Here is a 27,767-nt window from a genome sequence, read left to right on the forward strand (position 1 = left end):
AAAATGAGGAAGATGAAGTTTTGCGACCATGTGAATAGCAAATCATTCAATATAAAGAAGGTGCTTTCGTTCAGTGTGCGCGTCGAAAGTGACAGCTGATCCTTGATGGTGATCTGTTGACATTTTCCCCAGAGTCTATGAATGAAGAGTTGCGCGAAGAGTGAAACCAAATCTACCTATCGAACTGTCAAACCGTCTACCTATCGAGCAGCCCAGCAAAACAGATAGGGGCTGTTTTCGAAGACGAAGAAGAGCAGGCATTCGAAGAAGTCTCTTCGCGCAACTCTGTGTATATAAACTCTGATTTTCCCGGTGTTTCGTTTCGTAGCTCGACTAAAACATATTTTTTAAATTTTTTGGCGTAATTTTCGAAGGTAGGTGGTTTATATCCTGAGATGTGATATCCATTGCGGTCAATTTGAGCAAAACTACCTTTTTCTCTGCAGATAAACAGCGGGAATGGCGGCCTGTACGGAAATAATAGACGACATTGAAGACCTCATCCAGTCGCAGGACATCACTCCCAAAGAAAGATATGCCAACAAATCTAACGTAACAGTGCGAGCTAAACGAATCCGAAAAGCCATCGAAGCCAAGGAGAAAGATGCAGCAGTTCCCGAGAAAAGTGTCCTGGAGAGTGTCATTCCGGGAACTCAATCGATTTACCTGAAAACGTGGGGATGTGCGCACAACAATTCCGATAGCGAATACATGGCCGGTCAACTTGCTTCCTATGGGTATAACATAACTTCCGATAAATCCGATGCGGATTTATGGTTGCTGAATAGTTGCACGGTGAAGAATCCGTCCGAGGATACTTTCCGAAACGAAATTCAAGCGGCTAATAAAATGGGCAAGCACGTCGTACTAGCCGGATGTGTTCCGCAAGCTGCTCCCAAGTCGGATTACATGCACGGTTTAAGTATAGTTGGCGTCCATCAGATCGATCGCGTTACGGAAGTGGTGGAAGAAACCCTGAAGGGACATTCCGTCCGTTTGCTCCAAGCGAAGAAGCTCAACGGAAAGAGAGTGGCAGGCCCTCAGCTAGCCCTGCCGAAAGTGAGGAAAAACCCGTTGATTGAGATCATTCCCATCAATTCGGGCTGCTTGAATGCGTGCACGTACTGCAAAACGAAATTTGCCCGGGCGGACCTGGTCAGTTATCCTGTGGAGGAGATCGTTCAAAGAGCAGCTCACGTTTTCACCGAAGGCGTTTGCGAAATTTGGCTCACTTCTGAGGATACTGGTGAGTGTTGTATTTTACATAGCACGAACTTTATTACAAGATCATATTGCACTTGGACGCATAACTTTCCCACGTTCAGGGTTGTTACCGAAAGTCCAAAATATGTTTCGCGCCAAATTTGCTTCTGACTGTAGGATCTTAGTAGTCCATGTTTATGTAACTTTACGAGGGACTTTACTGCCGTTCTACGCATATTTGTCCCGTAGTCCATAAGGTTTACATAGAACATGGGACAAGTAGGCGTAGAAGGGCAGTTTAGATGGATTTCACGCCAACTCGACAAAGGGATTGGCAGCACCCCTTCAGAATTCAATGAAACTTTCAGGGTGTGAAGACTATGTGAAACTAAGATACTTTACATACTTTGCGTTTTTTTCAAAATCGATCTAGACTAACATTTGGAAAGGGTAAAAGTTTTTTTTTACTTTTTTTATAAACCCGTATAACTCGAAAACGATAAGACCTACAAAAAGTGTTGTATGGGGAACTGTCGGGAAATTTCCTGAAGTTTTAGAAAAATATTGAAAAATAAAAAAACATTTTCTACATTGAAAAAACAATGATTCAAAATTAAAAAGGGCCATTTCAGATTTTGATCGTTCTTAGGCAAAAAGTTTTGCAATTAACTTTACTAAAAGTCGTCCATACATTGCAAATTTGGCATATTTAAGGGAAAAAAGTTTTTCTAACAACGAATTTTTCAAGTCCAAATCTGATTTTTTTTTCAAAGATTTTGTTCTAAACCGTCAAATATGATCGTGTGTTCAAGTGATAAATGAGTATGAATCAGAAAATAGATTGTATTTTTCATTGAGAATAGTTAAAAAACGGAATTACACTACCCGTCATAAATACGTACTCACTGAAACAAGTATTGCAACCAGGCTTTGGAAAATTTAACGATTATCGACACACGAGCCATAATTTCATCCCATTTATTCGCCTGCATTAATACAACACACATGACATTAATCGTTCGTTGAAGATAACGACCCATGAACGAAAACAAGAGACACACACCACCCACTGTTTGGCGCCGATCACTGTGTGTCGACACTTATAACATTCGCTGACCCACTCTTATAAGAAAGATACCAACAGAATTCTAAGAGATTTATTTTTATTTTTATTTCTTTATTAGTATCATTCCAAATTCATTATTTCTTATATCTAGGTGTTCTGTGTTATTAGACAACACTATCATCCTAATTTGGTAAAACAAATCTAAGATTTAATTAACATTTTGTTAACAACATATTACATTTCATTTGCCGTAGCAGTTCAGATTTTTTACAGGTGAGTTGATTTCACCTGCTTATAAGAGAAAAAAACGTTTTGAATATACTTAACCTAACTTAACCTAAACATATAACGCATTAATCGTGGCAATAGAAGATTGTAACGATTTTTGCCTGAAATTATTGATTATTTTATTTGACATTTGTTCCAATGATTCAACATTGGATATTCTATGTAACTCATTGGTACTATACCAGGGAGGAAGCCTCAGAATAATTTTCAAAATTTTATTTTGAATTCTCTGCAGAGCTTTCTTCCTGGTATTACAACAGCTAGTCCATATTGGTACAGCATACCGTGACCTGCTCTAATTCCGTGTGTTGCCTAATACCGTGTATTTGGGAATTATGTGGATTTCTAGCACATTATATTATTTATTTTTTCCAAATGATTGTTACAAACGTTAGCACATTAAGTAGTATTTACAAAGCCATGACAAACTTGAACTAAAGTTGCACACACAAACAAACAAAAATAATGTTAGAATGTAATCGCCTGGTGCCAACACACGGTATTAGGGCACGGATGCTTATGTGTTCCAAATACCGTGTTTCAGTTATAATTCCAAAATGGCGAAGTGAAATACATATTTCATTTCCCGAATCAATCATGTAAACTTCAATACGTTGTTTGATACAAAAGTTTTATTTTTGATGCGCTTCGTTCGTTCAATTGAGAGATGTTTCAAAATGTGACCCGGCAGTCGGGGTCAGATGCACGGTATATGGAACACTGGTATGTTTAATAACATCAACTGTAACTAAGGTTAAAATTTTCAAAATGGTTCAAATCATATTTTTTATGCAAAGTATATAAAACGGTCTACTATATAAAACATGAAAGGCTTGAAAATAATCATACGTTATTTTTATCTGATCGATTGAAACTTGAGTTTTTTTAACGGTAATAGAGCATGTCACGGTACAACATGGCTGGCCTGAAAATTTGTTTGAATATCAAAAGCATGTTCTTAAGACAAAGTTTTGATTTTCTATTAATAAGGGGATAGATACATTTTACATATTTGTTACATTTGGCTTGAATGCCCTCAATGTGATTTTTGAATGTTAAATTCTTATCTAGCATGAGCCCTAGATACTTAACTTCATCTGACCAATTTATTGGAATCCCTCTCATCGTGACAACTTGAAGGTTTCAAATAAAGAGCTTTTGGTTTATGTGGGAATATTATTAGTTGAGTTTTGGAAGCATTAGGAGAAATCTTCCATTTTTGCAAGTATGAAGAAAAAATATCCAAACTTTTTTGCAATCGACTACAGATGACACGCAGGCTTCGTCCTTTGGCGGAGAGGCCTGTGTCATCCGCAAACAAGGATTTTTGACATCCCTGAGGTAACTCAGGTAAGTCAGATGTGAAAATATTGTATAATAGGGGGACACGGGGCAGTATGGACACCCTAAGGAATTTTCCTATTTTCACTGTAAAGACAAGAATATTGTACTGTTTTTCATGTGCAGTATGCTTTTTAAAGTTCTTAAGCATTTGTTAAACATTGTCGCAAAATTTTGAAAAAAAAAATATTTTGTTTTTAAAAAGAAGGTCATAAAAAGCTTCTATTTGGTAGTCACCATCAAGCAAGCGGGGCAAAGTGGACACCCCCATGGGGCAGTATGGACACCTTAACGTTTATAGGAAAATTGTCCCGCGATCATTCCCAGAACCTCGAAAAACGAAGTACACATTCAGGAAACCATAGTGTTAGTGAAACAGTGGCACTACCATAGTGAAACCACAGATTTGTGGCTCCGCATTATAATCATTGCATTAAACACTAAATATTTTTGGATAGTTTTGTGTATTACATATCTTTCTTTTGAAAGTGCCAGCTCATCTTTGTCACCCGGTGTCCATATTGCCCTAACAGTATAAGACATTTTTATGTAAGTTTTTCAATGTTTTAAAGTAGTAGAAAAAAATCTATTATATTTTTGTATTAAGCTGAACTGATTGGACGATAGCTAGAAGCTTCTGCAGGATTTTTGACTGGTTTTAAAATTGGAACAACCTTAGCATTTTTCCATTTGTCAGGAAAATATGCTAAATGAAAACATTTGTTAAATATATCAACTTAAAATGATAAGCTACTTTCTGGAAGTTTCTTGATGAGGATGTAGAAAATTCCATCATCGCCAGGAGCTTTCATATTTTTGAATTGTTTCTCACTTCTTCCAAATCAGTCTCCCAGGCATTTTCGAAAACGTTCTCTTGATTGAGAATATTTTCGAAGTCCTGAGTAACTTGATTTTCAATTGGACTAGTAAGTCCTAAATTAAAATTGTGCGCGCTTTCAAACTGCATAGCAAGTTTTTGAGCTTTTTCGCAATTAGTTAGTAATAATTTGTTTTCCTTTTTCAATGCCGGTATTGTTTTTTTTTCAAGATTTTAGATAATTTCCAAAAGGGCTTAGAGCCAGGGTCCAATTGATAAATTTTATTTTCAAAATTTTTGTTTCTTAAATTTGCAAAACGTTTCTTGATTTCTTTCTGCAAATCCTGCCATATAATTTTCATAGCAGGATCGCGAGTGCGTTGAAATTGCCTTCTCCTCACGTTTTTAAGACGGATCAAGAGTTTAAGACCATCGTCTATAATCACGGATTCAAATTTAACTTCACATTTCGGAATTGTAATGCTCCTGGCTTCAACAATGGAATTTGTTAAAGTTTCAAGAGCATTGTCAATATCAAGTTTAGTTTCTAAAGAAATGTTAACATCAAGATTAGAGTCAACATACGTTTCATATATATTCCAGTCGGCTCGTAAATAATTGAAAGTGGAGCTGATAGGATTGAGAATCGCTTCATGGGATATTTGAAATGTAACAGTGACATGATCAGAATCAAAATCAGCATGAGTAACTAATTGGCTGCAAAGATGAGAAGAGTCGGTTAAGACCAAGTCAATCGTAGATGGATTTCTAGAAGAGGAAAAACAAGTAGGGCTATCAGGGTATTGAATTGAGAAATATCCTGAAGAGCACTCATCAAATAAAATTCCGCCGTTGGAATTACTTTGAGAATTATTCCATGACCGATGTTTGGCATTAAAGCCACCAATGACAAAAAATTTTGACTTATTGCGAGTCAATTTTCGAAAGTGAGTTTGGAGCAAATTAACTTGCTGTCGAGAGCATTGAAAAGGCAAATAGGCAACAATGAAAGTATATTTACCAAGCTGTGTTTCAACAAAAACAACTAAAGTTTCAAAAACTTTAGTTTTAAATGACGAAAACATTTGATGTTTTATACGCCTATGAATGATGATTGCAACTCCTCCACATGACCCATCAAGTCGATCATTACGATAAACCAAAGAGTTAAGATCTTTTTTTAGTTTGGATCCAGGTTTTAAATAAGTTTCGGTAATAACTGCTATATGCACGTTATTAACTGTAAGAAAATTAAACAGCTCGTCCTCTTTACCATTCAGAGAACGAGCATTCCAATTTAAAATATTTAAATTATTATTTGGATCCATTAGAAAAACGTAATCCAATAACAATTTGATTTGTAAATTTTACACCAACTTGGACTGCTTCAGTCATAGTGGTGGCTTTGAACATTGCATCAATCATTAGATTCAATTGTTCAGTTAGAAAATTAAAATCAGAGGCAGACATATCACTTGAAGTGGGTACATCTGATGATTTCCCATTAGAATTTTCGGTAGACGAAGAAGCGGAGTAGGAGTTACCTGTGGCGGTAGGGTTTTTCCATTTGATTTGAAACAAGTAAAATGGGTACTCATTGTACGAATAGGGGAGGAGTTCAAATTACCTGCTACGATATCGGCAAAGGATTTACCGTGGGTAGATACATTCGAATTCGAAAGATTCGAACGGCTACCCGACGGATTAAAATTAGTTTGTGAATGAGCATGATTACGATCTTCCTGATAGGTATGCTTCCTAATCAAGCGATCGTTAACTGAAAAATGAGCATTGTTCGATACTCTACCAGGCAAATTCTGGAAACGACCGTTATCGTAACGGATATTATCTTTCATCTGCCTGGCACGAGCCTCAATGACTCTTTTGCGTGGAGGACAATTCCAAAAATTTGACTTATGATTAGCCCCGCAATTAGAGCATATGAACTTGGTGGTATCTTCCTTCACTGGACAGACGTCCTTGGCGTGAGAAGAACCTCCGCAAATCATGCATTTAGCATCCAAGCGAAAATTTTTTGTACCATGACCCCACTTTTGGCACCGACGGCACTGAGTGGGGTTCTGGTAATTTCCTCCAGGTTTCTGGAAATGTTCCCATGTCACACGGACATCGAACAAAAGTTTTGCTTTTTCTAAAGCCTTAAAATTATTTTGTTATTTTTTGTTAAAGTGAACTAAATAATATTCTTGAAAAAGCCCTTCCCGGGTAGAGCAAAATAGCAAAAGAATAACAAAATTTACTATTAAAATAGAATTTTTGAATAGCAAAATTTGTTCTTTGTTTGTTTGAAATAAGAGATAAAATAACAAAAATAATAACTAAGTTTGTATGGCATAAAAACTAAATAATAACATATTTTGCTATTGTAACAACAAAATAATAGCAAAAATATAGGCAACCGTAAATAACAAAATATGTTATTATTTAGATATTGATAATAAAATAATAACTAAATAAGCTATTCACAAGTAGATCAAAATAATGGTAATTTTAGTTCTTTGACTTTAATATCTAAATTTACCATAATTGAAAAATAAACTTTTTGCTTTCCTGCTAAAAAACTTTTGCTTTTTGAATTTTCAATAAATATCATACGAATAGTAAAATGAGCTATTATGGTAAAATTTGATATTGGTTTGTTCTCATGAATTATTTAAATAAAGTTTTCAAATATCAAAATAATGACATATTTTACTGTGATGGCGATGTTTGTTATTCTTTAGATATTTAATTCAAATAACAAATTTTACCATGATAGTTTATTTTGTTATTGATTAGTTATTACATGACTTTCAAGAATAACATATCAATGATAAATTTTGCTATGATTGTATGTTTTGCTATTGATGAGATATTTAATGTCTTATATTAATAACATAATAATGGTTAAAGTAGATATGATTGCAAAATTTGTTCTTATTTTACCATTATTTTGTTATTCACCTCTACCCGGGTTCCGAACAATGCCAGATTGGGTTCTCTTTATCATAATGATTACTTGGACTGGGTAAAATCCAAGTAAATCATTTATTCCATTTTTGATCTCTTCAGGTGACTTATAGTCACTTGAGAGACCTTTCAAGACAACTTTGAACAAACATTCAGTTTTGTCGTCATAAGTAAAAAAATTGTGCTTCTTCTCTTCAAGATGTCTGAGAAGAAGTTCGCGATCTTTAAGAGTTTCCGGCAAAACGCGACAGTCTCCTTTCTTTGCGATTTGGAAGGAAACCTTGATTCCCCTAATGGAGTTCAAGATCTCCTGCCTAAATCCGCCAAATTCGGAACAACTGACCACGATAGGCGGCACTCTTTGCTTCCTCACTTGAACCAAAGAGCCTGGGCTAGAGGCTGCTTCGATTTGATGTTCGGAAAATTTGTCTAGAGCATCGAACTGATTGCTCATTTCGATACAATTATTCATTTCACCCTTGGAAGAAAGTTCGCATTCCGGGGAAGCGTCCTTTCTTCCATTCTTGCCACGTTTAGTGACAGTTTTAAATCCCACTTTTTTGGAAGGAAGTTGTGAATTCAGAGATTCACCCATCCTTTTGTTAGTTGTTGATACCATGTTTATTTAATAAACGAAAGAAGACGTGACCTTCGAGAGTTTTTTTCCCAAGACGGTGTCCAAGAAGGATTACCACCGCTAGCTTTCGCCAACGGGTCCAACGAAAAATCGATGCAAATTTGTAGCTGTGTGCAACATTGCTTAGGAACGTCTGTGTGATGAACGCAATAGAGGCTTATAAAAGCAAATGCTGGGAAGGAGCTTAGGGCAAATTAAGAGTGCCAGTACTACCCCTATCGCTACCGACAAAAAAAAATCCAAACTGAAACATTTGAAAATGAAGTGAGTCGGACCTGAATCACTTCAATATAAAATAAATCAGTTTTGCACACTTCAAAAATGAAGTGTCACATGACATGAATCATTTGGATATAAAGCGAATCATATCTGAATAAATTGAGCAAGAAGGTCCTGAATTACTTGTATATGAAGAAAATCTCACCTGAAACACTTGAATGTGAAGTGAATTGGACATCAGTCACTTGGATATGGAGCTTATCAAACATGAAACACTTGAATATAAAGTGAATGAGACCTGAATGCCTTAATTTTACTTCAAAAATCAAACATCAATCACTTGGATATTGAACTAATCAAACCTGAAATACGTACATAAAGTGAGTCAAGCATGAATCAATTGAAAATGAAGTGAATCAGCCCTAACCTGCTTGAACATGAAGTCATACCTGAAAAGTGGAATATACACCTACATTCTAGATGAATCAAACCTGAACCACTTGAATATCAAGTAATTCGTAATTGAAATAGGTGAATATGAAGTGATTCAGACCTGCAGCACTTGAATATAAAGCGAACCAAACCTGAATCACTTGAATATTGAGCGAATCCGACATGAATCACTTGAATATGAAGCGAATCAAACATAAATCACTGGAAATAAATCCTAAATCTTTTGAATATGAAATCAATCAGACCTGAATTATGCTTATTGTAATTATTATTATTATTGCTGAATTATAATTATGAACCTTTGTTATGCGACCTTGCCGCGATGGAAACTAAAGGCGTAACCTGTTTGCTTAAAGCCGCGTCATAATTCATATGGCATAGACGCACTAATATCTCGGATGCGATCCAACGGACATTCTGCGTCATTGATAGGATTGATGCCCATTTCAAATAATTAATCTATTCGAAGTGGACATTAATACTATTGGTGACGATTAGTTTGCCTTTTGCTAACCAGAATAATCCGTAGCCACTCTTACTATTAGCTAGCTAGACACATCGTTATCATGTACGACGTAGGGAATATTACTCTGAGGAAAATGACTAGTACACTAACACTGAGTACAAGTGGCGACAATCTTATTTTAATATGGTTTTTACATTGCCATAAAAAGAAATACCTCTTTTGTAACAACGGTATAAATAATCTAATTCCAGCTTCATTTTCGCAAAATTTACAAGTAGAAAGTAGGCGTTGTGGAGCATTGCATTTGCCACCGAAAAGTGAATCTTGTAGGAGACAGTAATAGAAGCCTAAGGTAACTTTACTCTTAAATATTCACTATAAAAATGACTATGAAAAGTAAGACGCTGAGGTCGGTCATAAGGGTTCACTTGCTAGGTTCGAGAAATTGTTGAACAGACAAGGAAAGTGACTTTTTCCTTTAAGAATATATAAACGTGATGACCAATAAATACTTTTAACAATAAAAAATGAAATTAACTAGAACTACTACTGAGCAGCCTAATTTTGTTAAGACTTCACGACAATTGACATTTAAGCCTCTAATCTTACGTAAAAGACAGGAGTAATCAGAATAGCACTTAAATGACAAATTATTCAAAACCATTTTGACTAGACAGTATTAGTAATGACACTACTATTACTATTTCAAACAAATTCTGATGGAGCTGCTGATTTTCACAATGCTTCCTTTTCTCAGAAGCAAGGGAATATGGGTATTTTTCAAAAACTATCACGTCACAATACTAATAAAAAAACAGTGTTCATGTGGGCACCATAGCCTAGTCCGTCTGATTATTGGTCCTGGTAGAGGGGAAACTTGGCAAAAGCCAGACCGAGGGTTCAGCCTGGAGCCTGGAAGTTGATTTTCATGGATAATTTGTTTTCGACTTTAATGAAGAAAACTGGTTTTGACATTTGCTCCATTTTTACAAGGCCCTGTACAATGGACTTGTTCATTCACACAATGACAGATCAATACTTGCAATGTTTTTTCCTGCCAATAAGAGATTACAATCCCAATTCAACTTCACTAACTTTGCATGATTTTTTTTCTAGTTTGACAACGAACCTAGTCCCTTTCCTAGAAGTATCCATAGTAAATACGTTACATAATTTTCCCTTAGTTGTTGGCACGTTTTTTTCAGCTTCCTGGTGGGACCCCCTGAAAATTTATAGAATGTTTCTTAGTGAACTATTGAGGGAATTGAAGTAATTTGAAATTCATCTCTGTAAAGAATAATCAAACCAATCTTCTCAAATTTATTAGCACTATTTTAGTTTGTTTTGACTTGTAACTGCCGTAAAGAACTATGCAAAGATCATTGGTCTGACAAGCTGTTTGAAAATTTCTGGCGAAATTTTAACGAACACCTGCAACGGACTTCAGTTGACTTCTTAAAAGCAAGTTTATGAAATTATTCCAAGCAGTTAGCATGGAGGATACCTAACCTTTTTCTAGAAAATTTCTTGGCGAAAATTTCGAAGATTATGATGTAAAGCTTGAAAATACTCAAGAACTTTTATTGGAAGCATCTCAACTACCACCAAACATGCTATATTTGACATTAATTTTCATTTCAGTCTGTTGCGATGGATCTTCTTCGTGAACAATGATCGACGCATCTTCGCGATCCAACATTCGCCAATATTCAGTTTTCATTTTTGCGTCACGAAGAGCATCGCAAAAAGCGAACGAATGCAACGCCGAAGAAGCAAAATGAACACACCGATTAGCGGTTCGTGAAGCCTTTCCACTCGTAGGATTCATTTATCCACGCGCTGGTCATTCTCGTGATTTATTGCAAGGTTGCTTCTTCTCGTAAAGTCAAGCAAACACTCCACGCTAAAGGCTCAAACGCAATGATAGCGAAACGGCAACGGAAAGCGGAACCGGTTCGCCAGCATGAATCACACCATCCTGACTGAGCTGTCCACGAACGAAAGTGAACCAAGTCTAAGTCGACAAGCATGCTATAGTTCATGCTGGCGAACCGGTTCCGCTTTCCGTTGCCGTTCCGCTATCATTGCGTTTGGGCCTTAAGCCAGCTCCACGCAGCGCATGTGTTAAAAATACACAGAATGAGGTAACCAATTCAGAACTGGCTGACTGAGTGAAAATTCTGTGTAGGTCGCACTCCTTCTGTGAGTTGCCGACGTGTTGACCTTCGGATGTGCAGGGAACGATGGAAACGATCTCCCGCGCGGCAGCAAAAGGTTGGCCGTTGGTAAGATGGGGAGTTTTCTGAGATGTTTTCTAGCGAAAAGCCGGAAGATGGTCGCAAATGCGAAAGTTTTTTCCACATTTGCTTCCGTTTTGGCTAGTCAAATGAAAGTGTCTGAAAAACTTTATAATTGGAATGTTTTTTTTATGTTTTCAGAAGCAAAACAAAAATGGAAGCGAATTCCGCATTCCGAGAATGACCTCCTCTGTGCGCATTTCACTCATTCTGTTTTGTTTACCACCGTTTGCACAAAACTGTGTACAGCCCCTTTGCACAGAATCAGTGCTGCACGAAAAGAGGTCAATTTTGTGCGCTCGGCACTCATTTTTGAGCGGAGCAAGTTTAGCGTGATTGTTGCGAGCCCGCATGAAGATGATCGAAACGAATATTTTCCTGCTCTTCGCGAAGAGCAGGCAGCGTTGATCGTACCGTTCACATTACCGAGCGATGGAAAATCACCCGATGATAGCGTCGGGAGAAACAGCGATCCGAAAATGAAACACGAACGAATGAAGCGCCCGAATGGTTGTTTGTGTTTATTCGCAGATTCTGTTTTGATGCCTACGAAAATTCATCGTGCCTCGTGTTTTTGATCGTTGTTCAGCAACATTGATTTCAGATATAATTTGGTTGAAATTTCATGATTGAATTTAGATCAAATCGATTTTTCCAACATGCTTGCAGTCTCCATAAAAAGTTCTTCGTTCCTCTTATATTGCAAAATACAATACTGTCCGAAACCATAAAAAAATAACATTTTAGCATCGAAAGTATTATGAACATTGTTGATAATAGGGAAGGTGTACCGGTATTCGCCATGTTCCAGTTATTCGCCACCCCGGATTTATATAATCCGATTTACGACTTATATGGTTGCTACTTGTTTAGTGTTCGCTAAATTGCTTTAAGATGATACGGAAACATTCTTGGAAACCGCAAAATTTTCTCAGAAAATAAAAATAAAATCATTTTCCTTAAAATTTTTGCTCTTTTGCATCTATTTTTCGCCATGGTGTTCCTGATTCGCCACCCTCCATAAGAAATCAACGTAGGTGGCGAATTCAGGAACCGAAATTAAAATCGTGACGAATACTGGTGCAAGTGGCCCAGTATTCGCCACTCCCATTTTTAATACAAAAACAAAGTTTCCGATTGGTTTTTATATTTTCCCTGCTGATCATGGATTGAAAGCTTTCGTTTAATGTATTGACAGTAACCAAAGGTCGTTTGATTTATGTATAAACAATATTTCTCCTTAGGGTGGCCAAAACTGGTACACCTCCTCTAATTGTTATAGACATGAAGTTTGAATTCTGTATCAAATTTAGTGCATAAATTGCCATGCAAGCTGACAACCTTGCATGCAAGTTAGCTGCAATGGATAAATTTTGCATTTTCTACAGTCAATATCTCAAAAACTAGACCTGCTAAACGGCATTGGATTCAGCCATCCTTAACCCCTCTACCGGCAGCTTCATTTTTTACCGCAAAATTAAAATTCAAATCGTTATAACTTCTTTGTTTTTCAATATTTTTGCATCATTTTTTCTCAAAAAACTCTTCTAGTTTTAGGATCTGTGTTGATATTGACCATTGGTCATCTGGTTTTGAAGATATTTTAAATTTCCTTGGGGGACCGACCCGTAACTAGAACCCCCACTTGATTTCTCAGGCTACAGAATTTTATTCGTATTCGGATATTCACTCTTCGGAACAATACATTGATGAGAGTATGTGGTGAAAAAATGAAGCAATTTGGTGCAGCCGTATTCAAGTAATGAGCATTTAGGTTTGTGGAACCACGCTGGCCAAATAAAGATCTTAAAAACTTCATAAAACATCATATCGTAATTTTCAGATATTTCCAAGAATTCCTTATTGATTTGTATGTTTTTTTCAGAGTAGCTCCTTATTACTTGGCATTATATAGCCCACCTTTTATTTTTTTTTATAAATTGATCAAAAACAAAATGGCCGCCAAAGACATTGTATATGAAAAATGTCGGTCCCCAAAGGAACATCGGAATATCTTTAGAACCAGATCACCAATGATTAATATCGACACGGATTCCTAAACTAGAAGAGTTGTTTGAAAACTTGTGAAAAAATGGTGCAAAAATATTGACAAACAAAAAAGTTATAACGATTTGAACATTTATTTTGCGGTAAAAAATGAAGCTGCCGGTAGAGGGGTTAATTTAGTAAATAGCGGTATTTTAGTGCTTGAGACAAAAACGTGTTCCACAGTGTTATCTGTTTGTACACGCGTAGTAAGTAGTAAGTAAGTGATCACTTAATCACACCTTCCTATTTCGCACCTTGTGCAAGGACGTTGCCAGCTGATGTGTCGATCTTGTGCGAGAGTCAGGGATTAGTTCCAAATCGCTGACTTAAGTAAAAAAATCCACTTTTGGATTTATGCGAATTGCTTAGTTTCAATGCTATTTTTAATGAATTACAGTCGTGACTTTTGGGTGTGCCTGCCAAGGGTATCTGCTGGTTCATAATGAGATTTTTGGAAGGATTTCATTTCGAGACTACCCAATTTAGGGGTCCGCGAGATGTATGTAGAACTTCAAAGGGGGTCGCGGTTGCAAAAAGGTTGAGAACCACTGGTCTTTAGCATCGATGTTACTGAATCGATTCACATTAGAACTGCAGAATCGATTCTACGATTTAATCGAATCCTTTGAATCGATGTTTTTGAATCGATTCGAATTGAATTCTAATTATTATTTTTGAAGTTTGATATGAAACCAAAGCATTCGTATAAAATCTCAACATCTTTAAATTAAATCGGTTTTGAAATTCACGAGAACAGAATCATTACTTCAGAGCCAGTTCGAAATTCGGTTTTTCTTCACCAGCTTATAAACAAATGTTCATCGATTGCAGCAAAATGAATCGAATAAAAAATCGAATGAAGAAAATCGATTCACCCAATTTCAGATGCCCTTAACATCGATTTCAAAAATTGATTAATCGGAAAAAAACATCGATTTTCGGAATCGATCCAAAAATTTTTGGAAATCATACAAAGATCTGAAAATTTTATAATATATTCTGCATTTCTATCGACTTTTCTTAAGGTGGCCCCACTGCCCCACTTTTCTCTATACGAAATTCACATGTATCAATGCACTGTGTTTTATTTTCTCGATTTCATGCGCTTTTTGAATAGCGCCCAAACCGTTGATTTTAGCGATATACTTTGTTCGGAGAAGTTTCTTGATATATTAAAGCGCATGTTTTGACGAAAAAAGTTTTATGATCAATCCACCTAGCAGTAAGATAGGAAAACTGTTTTTTTAAAACATTTAGATAGCGGACTTTGGGGCAAGTGTGCCATAGGGGCAAGTGCGCCACCCCTGTTTTTTTATAAAAACTACATTATATATTTTCTCTTTGAGCTTAACAATAAGTTCACTTATAGTTCACAATACAATTATCAAAATATGATGAAAATTGCTCTATTTTTCATGTATTTACATCGACTTGTTCAAAGACAACCAAATTTGAGTGGATTTTTATAAGATTTCGTTGCTTCTAAATAGCATGGTGAAAGGTAAATTATTAACAGATTTTTCTAACGTACTGTACATCGTGAAACTATTCAAATGTGTAAGTTATTGTGGCATGTGAATGAAAAAAGTATTTAGTTTTACAACAACAAAATTGTAATAATAAACCAACATGAGGCACCAGTAGTAATTTCTGAGGTATAGTAGGGGAATAACTGACATTTTTGCCCCCCAAAGTGATTTTTCCCAAAATATTCAATAATAACATGTTTTTCGGCTTATTATGTACCGTTTTACATATCTACATTAATATTTTACCGTTATTTAGTGCTGATCCAGTTAAATATTATACATATTCGCTGTAACATAAGGGTAATACATATGTTGTATTGAATTGAGACAAACATAACCATTTTAGTTATTCGAATCGAGTAATAGGGAGTTACGCATGTTTTGAACCTTGTTATAAAGCATCCCCTTATTACGGTTAACTTAAAATTATTTTTTTTAAATATCCATTATAGCCTGCTTTGTAAGTAATATTAAAAGGAAATAAAGAAAATTTCATTACAAGTAGAATTACATGCGATGTTCATTCGGTAGTCGTCTTGCCTCATATGGGTGGCTCACTTGCCCCATAGTGTCGAAAAATAGGTTATTTTGGATGATATTTGAGAAGCTCCAAAACTAATACTTTTTGAAATAATTTTCTTTTTAAGGTGATTATAGAACGAAGCCACACCTCAAATTTCCAAGAGCACAAGACTAGAGAATCAAACAGCGCTCTGCGTTGAAAATTTATCCCATTGGTCGCCACCAGGAAGCAAGCAATTTGATTGATTTTCTACGCGAAATGATGTCAGATTCTCCAGTCTTGTGCACTTGAAAATTCCAAGTTTGGCTTCGTTTTATAACCACCTTAAATGGCACAGTGGTTATGAAAAGATGTGAAACTAACATCATGAGGCTAAATTGGTGGATTGTATAAGCTTTAGGCAAAGCTAGAGAACAATTTGCTTAAGGTGGCACACTTGCCCCAAATTCCGCTAGACATATGGTGTCTTCGGCAAAGTTGTAGAATTGGCAATTTGAAACAACTTTGTCGAAGACACGATTTTTCTATTTCTTATACTTTTTGAGATATATGCCGTTGTATGTGAATGGTCCCTAATAATCATACATTTTTCCTAGAATTTTAACATTTTTTGTGTTTTTTACAAAATTATTTGTCATGGAAAAATCGTGTTTTTGCTGAACATATCATCACTCTATCTTTTGAAGTAACAAAGTTATTCATGAATTACTCTTTTTTTAAGGGGTAGTTTAGGCCTCTATAACTGCCTTCGGCGCAAAAAAGCGCAGACAACTCATACAAATCATAAAAGTACCATATCTTCCCTTTCGGCAGATGATAAAAACTGTTGTCTATAAGCGTCTTTGCATGGCTTTTAACTATCAAACAAATAAGCCTTATAAAAACGAATTCGACTGATAATTCTGTTACTTTAAGAGATAGAGAGGTGCGACGTTCAGCAAAAACACGCGTTTTAAGATGTTTAACAGCTTTGCAGAAGACATCAAAAATGTCCTTCCTTCATCTGGATTTCCAGATGAACTTGACGAGTCTTTAGCAGTGATGTGCTTCAGCTGAAGCTCAGGCGAGCTATGCTTGAGAGTTTTCTCGTTTGTCCATTAGTATTTCAAGCTGCAGATTGCTTAGGGGCTGTCCCTTAATAGATGGACCCTTACTTCCCACTGATGCGTCATTGAATCCATGAAAAGCATCGATAAGTTTCGCGATTTCTTCTCGAAGACTTATTCAAACAGTAGGCTGACCATACGTACCGTATTTAACGGGACAGTACCGTTTCCATCCCCTCGACGGGCTGTCCCGTCGTTTTATGGAAAATGCTTGAATTGTCCCGTATTTTAGGAAATGGAGAATAATAATTTTCAACACTAGTAAAAAAATAAAAATAACATAACAAACAAACTTTCGTTTTTAGAAATATTTCAGAGTTTATTGTCGTACTCATCTGTTTTCCAAGCAATCATTAGTTTCTCAAACAGAGTTAAACTTGATGCGTACATGCTTCTGCTTAACTTTTTGCGTTTCTTTCCTCATATTTATACCAAATTTTGGTGGATTCCAAAATACGGGTCTTCATAAGATAATTATTCATATAATACCTAAAATGAAAAAGAACAACTGTGTTTATTTCAGATACGCAATTGATTGGATTAACTGTTTAAAAAGTGGTTATTTCAATTGAATATTGAAATATTAGAAACATTTACGTTTGAATTTGAAAAATTGAAAAGTGTAACGATTTTTTTTAAGGAAATTCTTAAAAAACGCTCCTTTTTGGAAATCAAAGAATGAGGTTCAAGGTTCTTAAGTGATTTTTATTGAATCATACAGACATGAAGCTTGTGATACCATAATCTGGTTCTGCTACATTCCCTCGAATGGCGGTTTCCCGAATGTCGTTCTCCCAACGCCAGTTCTCAGAATGCTAGTTCCCCGAAAACCTCGTTTCCCCGAATAGCTCAGTTCTCCGAAGAGTTCTAACACTCATAATTGTCTTAACCTTTTGCATTTCAAGCTGGTGAACAATATGTATTTTTGGCAATATGTATTTAGTCGAGAATGATCAAATATCTCCTTCTTTGGTAGCTTATCGATCTTTCTAATTCAACACTATCTCACTACCCGAGCAGAAGCAAAGTTCTGACCATTAATCTAAGCAATAGCTCGCTGATATTTGTGAGATCTTATAAAAGCTAAATATGATATGCTAATAGTATTTCAGGAGTAAATTTTAGATAACATTTTCGGATCTTTTATCTCTTATATCGTTCAAGTTAATATCACTTTTGTATGTCCATATCAAAATTTGCATTTTCACAAGCTCGGGTAAAGACTATTATTGCACTTTTTTGAGCTGCATTGCTTTACAAGGGAACTGGTCATTCGGGGAAATGGCTTCGGTGAAACGGGCCATTCGGGGAACTGGAATTCGGGGAAAAGTAGCACAATCGCATAATCTATGTCTTTTAAAATTGTCCCGTTTTTGTTTTTTATTTGTCCCGTTTTTATCTGGTTGGCCTATGGTCAGCCTATCAAACAGACTCAAGTCAGAAAAGTTAACAAACTTACTTTATCAATCCTACGTGTTTCGCAGACGAAATTCTACACGTTCCGCTTTAAACCAACTCGATTTTTCACTTTTAGAACGTCTAATTTCCGGATTTACAAAACGACGAAAGTAAGATTCTCCACTTTCGCAACCTAACCGCTACTTTCGTCGCTCCGTTGTATGGAAGACAAAGTGACTTAACCACTTATCAAAACAAAACACTACTTTAGTCGATTTTACACTGGTACAAAAACGTCGTAAGTAACTGATTGAAACGACTTATCATTTTGTCATACAATTTTTGTGGGAAGTGATAGGAACTACCTTGAGTTTTAACGTGTGCTGATTGCATGCAAAATTTGAGCGATGTACACGGTAAAAAAATGTTAAAAAGGGGATTCATTTAAAAACAGTTTTAGAAGAAAGGTTGTGATTCTTCTTAATTAAGTTTCTCAAAACCGTATGAAAGTTACTTACGTCGGTTTGAAAAAGTAATCGAGAATTATTTTTTATTGCTTTGCCGCCAGTACGTATATTCCATAATTGAACGCTTTTCGCTAGACAACTGGAGCTAGAATCATTGACCTTCAACTGGAAAGACAAGCTTTGCGCTGTCAATTACCCAATTTTACAGTAAAAGTCTCCTGCGTCAATACAGTGGGTTTTCCGAGATTTTTCAATGCACACCTTGCTTTCAGCGTTCAAGTGTTGAAACGAATATTTTTACGGTTTTTATTGTGGTGGCTATTTGAACCATCCTCTAGCAGATCATAATGACACTATACATTAAAACACTGTTTTTGAAGTAAAATCAGGGGTGGCCCATATTGCCCCGTATGTTCATATTGCCCCCATTGCCCCTCGAATTGCTAGATGTGCGCAAAAATTAAGACTCTCATGTAAAAAAATGGGTCCTAACATTGCACATAGCTTTTTTCAAATAAAAATTCGACACATTATATAGAAAATTAATGGAATTACTAAAATATTATCTTTTTGCAATTACACCGCAAATATGCACAAAACACAGTTTTGTGTTGTTCATAAAAATGTTGATCTTTGGCAGAGCCTTGTACTAAGACGGTATAAAAGTTGACGTTTATACGTATGACGATAAGGTTTTTTGTTTATTTACTAACATTAACGAGAGTTTCTTAGTAAACAAATGTGTGTCAAACACTTATTTCACATCAACGAACATGTTGCTGAAACTATATTGTAATTGTAATTGTAATTGCTCAATCCACACCCTGGCAGACAATTATCCGCCAATCTAGACACGGGCTGGGTGAGGACCTACCAAGCCTCCCCCGTTAACATGTCCTATACCGTTTAGCACACCGGGTTCCAACCACATTCCACAAGCCGGAATTAAAGCGGTCCCACAAGTTTCAGATACATTAAATAGATATAGTCCTTCTGGCACTAAACCGAATAGCGCCCTCCACCTCATCACCAGCACTGCCCATCCCTCACGCCAAACAAAATGCCGGAAGTGGCGTGCCGTGTAGCACATCAGATGTTCTACAGAGCACACCACCTCCGACACCATGCTCAACGTGCAGCAAAGACAGCGCTAATAAAAGCGGAATGCGCCATTAGATTCAGTACCAGAGGGACTATAAATGTAACGAAGAGAAAATGAAAAGATAGTAGAAATGGTTTGGTTGTTGGATTGCTGAAACGAGAAGAAAGAAATAAAGTTGTTACGTTAAAACGTGGTTTTTATAGTTGAATAAATGTATCGATAGTTTCTCATCTGTTTCTTTTCCGTATCGTAGTTCCGTCGATTCTATCCACCTCGAGTTTTGTCGACTCCGCAATGAGGACCGCGATGAAATGAAAAATATAAAAATATGAGCATTAGTGTTTATCTATTATTTAATGTGATTCTTATTTGCTTTCAAATACCTAAGTAACATGCACTTCAACCGGCACCTCCGCACATGTAAAAACTTCTGCGATAATCCTGTGGTGTGAAAGAAATGCGCAATATAATTTTGATTTCAATCCTAACTTCATGACCTGTAGGCTCTACGCGTATGATTGTTCATTATTTAGGCTAAATATACCTGTACATCAGAAAAAAAGAAAAACGACTACGAATATCTTGCAGCGTAAAGTTTAAGTGATCAAGTATTCATCCTCTCTTCGACCCTGCACTATAATAACCTCCTAATATAACGCAGAGCTAAAGATTCTTTCTTGCGTTACACAATCTGACCAAGAAACCATTTTCAAATACTTCCCATAATTTATGCGAGGCAAAACAGATTCCACTTTCTACGTAATGTAACCCAGCATAAACAGCTGCCCAACTCTCCAGACCTGTGCCCTCCAAGATCCAAGGTGCTGCTGCCTTCTTCTTTCCTCAAAGTCTGTCTATCAATTCCGAACTCTATTGCATACTACAATACCAATCAGACCCTATTCCTGACAAGACACAAACCCCAATGTGATGGATTTACCCACAACCTTGTCATAACCCGTCTTACGTTTCGCTATCCTCGGAAGTCACCCATATTGATGCTTGGCAAAAAATATCAGTATTCAATCCACAAATCCCAAATTACACCACATTACGTTGCTCCGTTTGGCGTCGCCGGTGGATACCTGTTCTGACATTCTTTTCTTTCAAACCCCATTTCAAGCATGTCCCCCCACTTTATCAATACGAATGTTAACGAATCACGATAATCTGAAGATCGTGACCAGAACGGAGGTAGGATTTATCACTAGGGACCAACCACCACCAACGAACATGTTGCTGAAACTATATTGTTCAAAAAATCATTCCCCCCTGGGGGCGATTTTCAAGCTCAAGGGGGCGAAAAAGCTAACACGGGAGTATTTGAAAATAATTACGCATAACCTTTGGAGGATTTACATCTGAAGGTTAATCAATTCCAAACTTAACTATTTCCAGGACTATTTTACCTTAGATCGTTATATATCTCATCTGGGTCATTTTAAAATTACGATAGACACTTGATGTTGGTGTTATGCATTCAGGTATTTCAATATCATGTGAGTTTCAAAAATAGTCAGCATTTGAAATTTTCACAAGATTTTGCAGATGCATAATATTTTATACAAGGAACTTTTTTGTATGTGAACTTTGAGGTTCGGAAATTAATATTTCTGGCATCCAGCTTTTCACAAAAAAAAAAACTGCAGTACTCATTTTGATGTTTCGGTTCCACTTTTTCTCATCAGTTATGATACAAATCATTTTAGAAACAAACTTTGAAAAATTTAACAGGTATTTCCAACGAATTTCCAACGATGCCCAAGACAAAAACACTATTTATAAATAGATTTGAAGAAATTTCAGAGATGCGTTGGATTCGAATTTTCAGAACGTCCGAAAAAATAGAGTTTTTCTTGGTGTTAGAAAAAATACCATTTTGGTGAATTGCATTGAAAAATTAGTTTAAAAAAAAAATCTGGATTTTTATATAATATATTTTTCAGGGCTTTGGATTGGATCAAAAAAGCGTTCCCAGAACGCTTCAAACATTTATTATTCAAAATTTATGAAAATTAGTGCAGTAATTTTAGAAATAGCAGATAAGTCAGAATAAAATCACAATTCACGTAGTGAGATCTTCCACAAACGAAAAATTGCAAACAGAATCAATGCAGTTCACACAAATATGACATATCCATGTTAAAAGAAATGCGTTTGCTCGGAAAATATTGGATTTGGATCAGTTTTAAAGAACTTCGCCTCAACTACGTCACAAGGTGCCTATGCATACATTTAATTTGATAAGTTGAAACTGGACCGAACTTTTATCGACTGATTCAGTACCCTGTAATGCACGCAAGATATTGTTAAAATTGACATTATAAATTACAGTCCTATAAATCATTCCTAGTTATTGTAGGTTATTGATATTTAAGAAAATGTTTTTAATGTACATAAATGTTATTGTATTATAATTCTATGGATATGCGTCTCGAGGACATTTTTTGGCGTACAGCGTTTAATCAAAAAATTTGAATCACATATTAGGGGGGCGATTCCAGATAAATATTGGCCTCAAGGGGGCGAAAGTTGAAAAAGTTTGGGAAGCACTGGCATAGAGTACACTGAAAACAGCATTGTGGTAAAAATTACCATGTTGATGGTTTAAATTAAATGCACAGCACCACTTGATTTGTGCAGACTACCCATTGCATTCTTTTCGAATACGTTGTGTCGTTATTTTTACCATGGCGGCAACGCAAGATGAAAACTGTCAAAATTACCATGTTTCATAGTTATGTTGACGACAAATAAAAGTTATTTTTTCAACCATCTCTTGCATTTAAATTTACTACAATCATGTAGTAAATTTTAATATGATGGCATGGTAACTGTAAACACACTTATAAGTGAAATTTTCATCCACCAAATGCATTTAAAGTAATAAAAATCGTGTTGGTTCGATTGGAACTGTTTTTATTGAAAATGATCAAATCTACACATGATGCATTCAGGATTGCAAATTTGTGTAGCGGAATGAAAAACGACGGACGATATCGGTGTGACGTTAGAACTGCGTTGGTGCGGTGGTCGCGTCGATCAAATAGTTGGTCCAGGTTATGGAGATTATCCAAAGACCATTGATAAGGCGGGTTTCCATCGCCAGCACTGACGCTTGGCTGACCTTCATGTGCAGCGACTGGCTATCCTGTTCAGGAGCATTTGATACAAAATGGTCTGCCTAGAAGATCACTACTCCCGGCTCGTTGAATTTAATCACCGCCAGCTAAGAAAGGCGATAATTAATCGGGATGAACGTGTGGTAAACGCTAACAAGATACTTACGTTATCTTCCCGGTGGATGATTTGCTGAAGCTGACGCAGCATAAACACCGATCGGAAAAACTGGTCTATGGATGTGTTAAAGAGAAAAGTCATATATTTTGAAGTGACGTTTGATCAATAAATATTGTTATCATACGTACCATCAAAATCTGGATGCTCAAGTGTTTCATTTTTGGTTAATTTAGTTTGCCTCCAATCGTCTACTAAACTTCATATCTAAATCAATACACCGAAATGGCGTCTTTCGATGGGAGTGAACTTGAGTTACAGGCATAACTGCACAGTAGTACATATTACAATTCTCTGTTTTAATTTCAACCACGAGCATGGTAAAATTGAGAACATTTACTGTTGCTTGTTACTGAATACGTTGTCAAGTCAACTTCAAGAAGAATAGCTCTTGACTACAAAAAAGTTGTTAAAAGTGCAGTGCTTTAGCTTTGTTAACGTGGTAATTTCAACAACATTGTTCTTATTAAGAAGATTCTTTCAATCAATTCAACACTATTTGGGCATAGTTGTGGTAACAACAATGTCGTGATTGAGGTTACTACAACATTAGTTTCAGTGTATAAACGTACCTGCCACACGATATACGAATGTGAAAATGGCAACTTTGGCAAAGAAAGCTCTCAGTTAATAACACTGTGGAAGTGCTCATAAAAACACTAGAAGAAGAAGAAGATGTATGCCGATTTCTTCAAGGTAATGACTATGCAATATCATAGTACCTGCACAACAAATGAAAGTCTATTATTGATCCCCAGATGTGAACAATCTATAAAATCAGATGTTGAGTCCAAATAAAAATGCTTTGTTTGAGACTGATCAACTAACTCAGAAGTCTTATAAGGAATCCGTCCTTCAGTCCTGAATTCATTTACTTAAGCCCATCGAGAAAATAGTAGAATAATCCATTTTCTTTTTTACCAAAAATTAGATTTCAAGTTCTAAATGCATCTTCTCGAACCCATCAAGAATTGAATCATATTTTGGTCACAAACTTGTTTAACTATAAAATCAATTTTTGTATACACTAAGGCTTATTTTTTTATATTTCAGGAACGTATGGTCGAGATATTGGAACATCACTTCCGGAACTGTTATGGCAGTTAGTTGCAGTCATACCGGATGGATGTATGCTTCGTTTGGGCATGACAAATCCACCTTATATCCTAGAGCATCTGGAGGAAATGGCCAAAATTCTTGCTCACCCCAAGGTTTACAGTTTCCTTCATGTGCCCATCCAGAGCGGCTCCGACTCTGTGCTTTCGGACATGAAACGAGAGTATTGTCGTTCTGATTTCGAACAAATAGTTGACTTCCTGAACGACAAAGTGCCTGGGATAACCATTGCCACGGATATAATTTGCGGTTTTCCGACGGAAACGGAAGAGGACTTCGAACATACGATGACACTGTGTGAGAAGTACAAGTTTCCAAGCTTGTTCATCAATCAATTCTATCCCAGGCCAGGAACACCAGCTGCAAAAATGCAACGGATACCAGCGGATCAAGTGAAAGTTCGCACTAAGCGTTTGACGGATCTGTTCTACACTTATGAACCGTACGTAGGAAAGTACGTACTTGGGGACCGCCAGAAAGTTCTGGTAACTGAAATCTCGCACGACAAAAAACATTACGTTGGTCACAACAAGTGCTATGAACAAGTACTTCTACCCATGGATAAGAACTTGTTGGGAAAACTTGTTGAGGTAAGTGTTTAGTACCTACTTGCAGCGTGCCTTCCAGATTTGTGAGGCTCCATTTTACAGTTGCATTATGTAGTTTACACCGTGTAATCTGCTTTTTTGCCTGTGACGACTTTTAATAGATAACAAGCCCTGCTGGCATGTTTCGTTCTGAAATTATAAAAAGCTGAATCCTACTAAACAAAAATGAACAGTAACGATTAATCTTTGCAGACTCATTAAAAATAGTACAGCTAAATGGCGCTAGTTCAAGAACTTCAAGAAAAAAAACCTCTGTCTAGGTAATATTATGGACAATGGTTTTTCTTCTTTTAGCAAACATGAAATGGTAAACATACGTGCCATGCCTTGTGCATACGCTTGTTAATAAAGCAATCGTTACTACACTCATTTCTGAGTTAACTATCAGAGATGTATGTGCTGTCATAGTTCATGTTTACAACGGATGATTTCAAATGATACTGTCATATAGATACTGCATAACAAACGGACTTTCGCTGATTATAATCAGATTGTAATGCTTATGCTCATCACATCATCTGGGTCAGCTCATATATGAATTTGCCTGATTCCAGTCTGATGGAATACTGAAGTAGAACGACTCATGGATTACTTAATACATGTAGGCAATCACCCAAACTTCATGGTATCAACTAGAGCATAGGTTCCCAGAATTTATGAAAACACAACCCACCTAGCGATCAGGCATATTTTCGCGGCCCATCAGTGAACAATCGTGCAAAAATAAGGTTTAATTTCATTCGTCACATTATCGGAAGATTCGATTAAACGTAATAATAGATATGTGACAAAACCATTTTAAATTACAGAGTTTGCGATGATTTCAACATGTTTTGTGTTCATTTGAATGTTGTTCACGTCAAAATATCATCTGCTAACACCAAAGTTATGAACATTATCAAAAGCAGGATAAATAAAATACCTATAAATAAAAATCATCCATGGTCAGATCGATTAACACAAAATTGAGTTAATTACTGTTAAAATCGACCTATTGTGGACCAACCCATTTCAACACATTTGGAAAAACTGCTTCTTTCTTGATTTCTTTTGCTTTTTCGCAACGTATTTGAATTATGGGACAAGCAATCATTGTTCGCGAAAAATAAATTAAAATGTATAGATTCTTCAATTGCAAATAAACAACTATTGTGGTAAAAGTGCACAATGAAGATGAAATAAAGCCAGAAATACAAGATCTATCTCAGTGGTTCTCTGTGCAATATAGTTATCCTGATTGATTACGGAGTAGCAACTACGAAATGTGTGTTCCATTAGCTGATCGATCGATTTTTAAAAGCTTTATCATTAGTTATCATACATATTTAGTCATAGCTTAGCTGAAAATTTCAACAAGGAGAATGAATATAGAAATCTGCTGCAATTTCAGTTTTGTAGCAAAATTCATTGAATCATTTTTTTTTTTCACATTGTAAAAGTTTGGCAATTTTGGCAAAAGGCAATTTTGAACCAACAGATTATAATTTAGTAACCAATCGCAGTAATTCTCAACCCTGTTTTTTCAACCAATTTTGTTTCTAATAGTGTATAGTTCTCGTAATAATTAAGTCTTGATAACTTTGGGAGTAGAACAGTTTCCCGAAGAAAAAAAAGATTTAAGAGATACAGAGCTAGTAGTGCGAGCTTGCGGTCCACACTTTTGTGAACACGGAGTGAAGGGTTGCATTACCAGAAAACAATGAAGATTACACTCAGGCAAATGGACTATCGATAAACATAGAAACCCCTTATGAAAATTCGCCACAAGGAATCGGGTTGAAATTCATAAATTTACCTTATGAAACCGAAATTTGAAAACAAAAATAGTTTTCGCGGCAACCTGGAATCGAACCAAGGACCTTGCGATCGATAGGCTCATGCATACACCCCGCGCCTATCGACGCCTTGGTGTGGAGTGATGCTAAAACGATAGATGAAGCGTTCGTATTGCGATAATCGTTCCATCTTTCATAAGGCAAAATGTATGAATTTCGATAGTCCAGTTCGCTGCGTGTACCAATGTTAAAACATAAATCTCCCGATTGGGTCGATATCATTGTCGCCTGTGAGAGTTATTGCTCTTGAACGCTCTCTCGTCACGTATCAAGCAAGAGAGTGAATATCAGCATTGATAGGGCTCTCCGATTGCGATGTGCCATCAACTGTTATGATTCACGAAATTGTAACACTCTCTGAATATGGTTCGATCGGCTTATTCGGATCAAAATCCTAACGCTGATTATTAATTTATTTTTTTCGCCCTTGTCGAGTTCGCCACTACGAAAATTAAGTTCTATTCTCAGTTCTTGTTTCTAATATACAAAATTGTCCGTTCATTGTAGGTTGAAATTGTTGGCATAACAAAATTCAGCATGCTCGCCAAGGTAGTCCAAGAGGAGAAAGATTGGGTCAGATGTACGACCTTGGAGAACGGCAAACAAGCATTGGAGGTTGACGGTAGTGTCATCAAGATTGTCTCCAAGGACGATAAAACTCACTCCTATGCTGTCTTTTTATTTTTTGCGTTCATATCCTGCGGCATTGCACTGATTTGCCGTTATTTTATGTTTTCGATGTAGAAATGAATAAAAAAGTTATAATAAAAAAAAACATTTCAATCGTTTTATTAGATCCGTTTTGCTATCACTAAATTTCCATAAATCCAGTACTGTTCGACAAGTGTACGTTATCTTTCTTAGTATTAGCAGACACGATGTAATTGGAACCAATCAAACTATTACGCAGACTAGAACCGGATTTAATGACAGATTTTTCGCAAACGATGCAGTTTTCCATGGTCACGCTATTAAAAGAA

The 27,767-nt window shown here is 36.3% G+C and overlaps 2 protein-coding genes and 1 long non-coding RNA gene across 3 annotated transcripts in view; 1 reads left to right on the forward strand and 2 right to left on the reverse strand.

Annotated features, from left to right (window-relative positions):
- Positions 1-314: 314 nt before the first annotated feature.
- Positions 315-27,650, forward strand: LOC5574832 (threonylcarbamoyladenosine tRNA methylthiotransferase). The gene is made up of 4 exons (XM_021844146.1): positions 315-374; positions 447-1,246; positions 24,282-24,934; positions 27,295-27,650. The coding sequence occupies exons 2-4, from the start codon at positions 460-462 to the stop codon at positions 27,529-27,531; spliced, it is 1,677 nt and encodes a 558-aa protein (XP_021699838.1). The 5' UTR covers positions 315-374; positions 447-459; the 3' UTR covers positions 27,532-27,650.
- Positions 22,834-23,849, reverse strand: LOC110676399. Its single transcript, XR_002500342.1, has 3 exons — positions 23,360-23,849; positions 23,220-23,284; positions 22,834-23,160 (listed from the first exon to the last, which is right to left on the reverse strand). It is a non-coding gene; the product is annotated as an uncharacterized LOC110676399 (long non-coding RNA).
- LOC5574831 (translation initiation factor eIF-2B subunit gamma) overlaps positions 27,447-27,767 on the reverse strand; it is a 29,104-nt gene continuing 28,783 nt past the window's right edge. The window contains exon 7 of the mRNA XM_001661610.2: positions 27,447-27,755. Within this exon, the coding sequence (XP_001661660.2) occupies positions 27,599-27,755 (157 nt within the window). The 3' untranslated portion in view covers positions 27,447-27,598. The remainder of the gene's footprint in view (positions 27,756-27,767) is intronic.

This window comes from Aedes aegypti, chromosome 2 (assembly GCF_002204515.2).
Source record: "Aedes aegypti strain LVP_AGWG chromosome 2, AaegL5.0 Primary Assembly, whole genome shotgun sequence".
Lineage (NCBI taxonomy): Eukaryota > Metazoa > Arthropoda > Insecta > Diptera > Culicidae > Aedes > Aedes aegypti.

What these genes read in the sequence shown, in the direction of transcription:
- LOC5574832 (XM_021844146.1), top strand. Translation starts at nt 460, where the DNA reads ATGGCGGCCTGTACGGAAATAATAGACGACATTGAAGACCTCATCCAG. An exon ending in GCTCACTTCTGAGGATACTG is followed by an intron (nt 1,247 to 24,281) that starts GTGAGTGTTGTA and finishes TTTATATTTCAG; the next exon opens with GAACGTATGGTCGAGATATT. An exon ending in TGTTGGGAAAACTTGTTGAG is followed by an intron (nt 24,935 to 27,294) that starts GTAAGTGTTTAG and finishes CGTTCATTGTAG; the next exon opens with GTTGAAATTGTTGGCATAAC.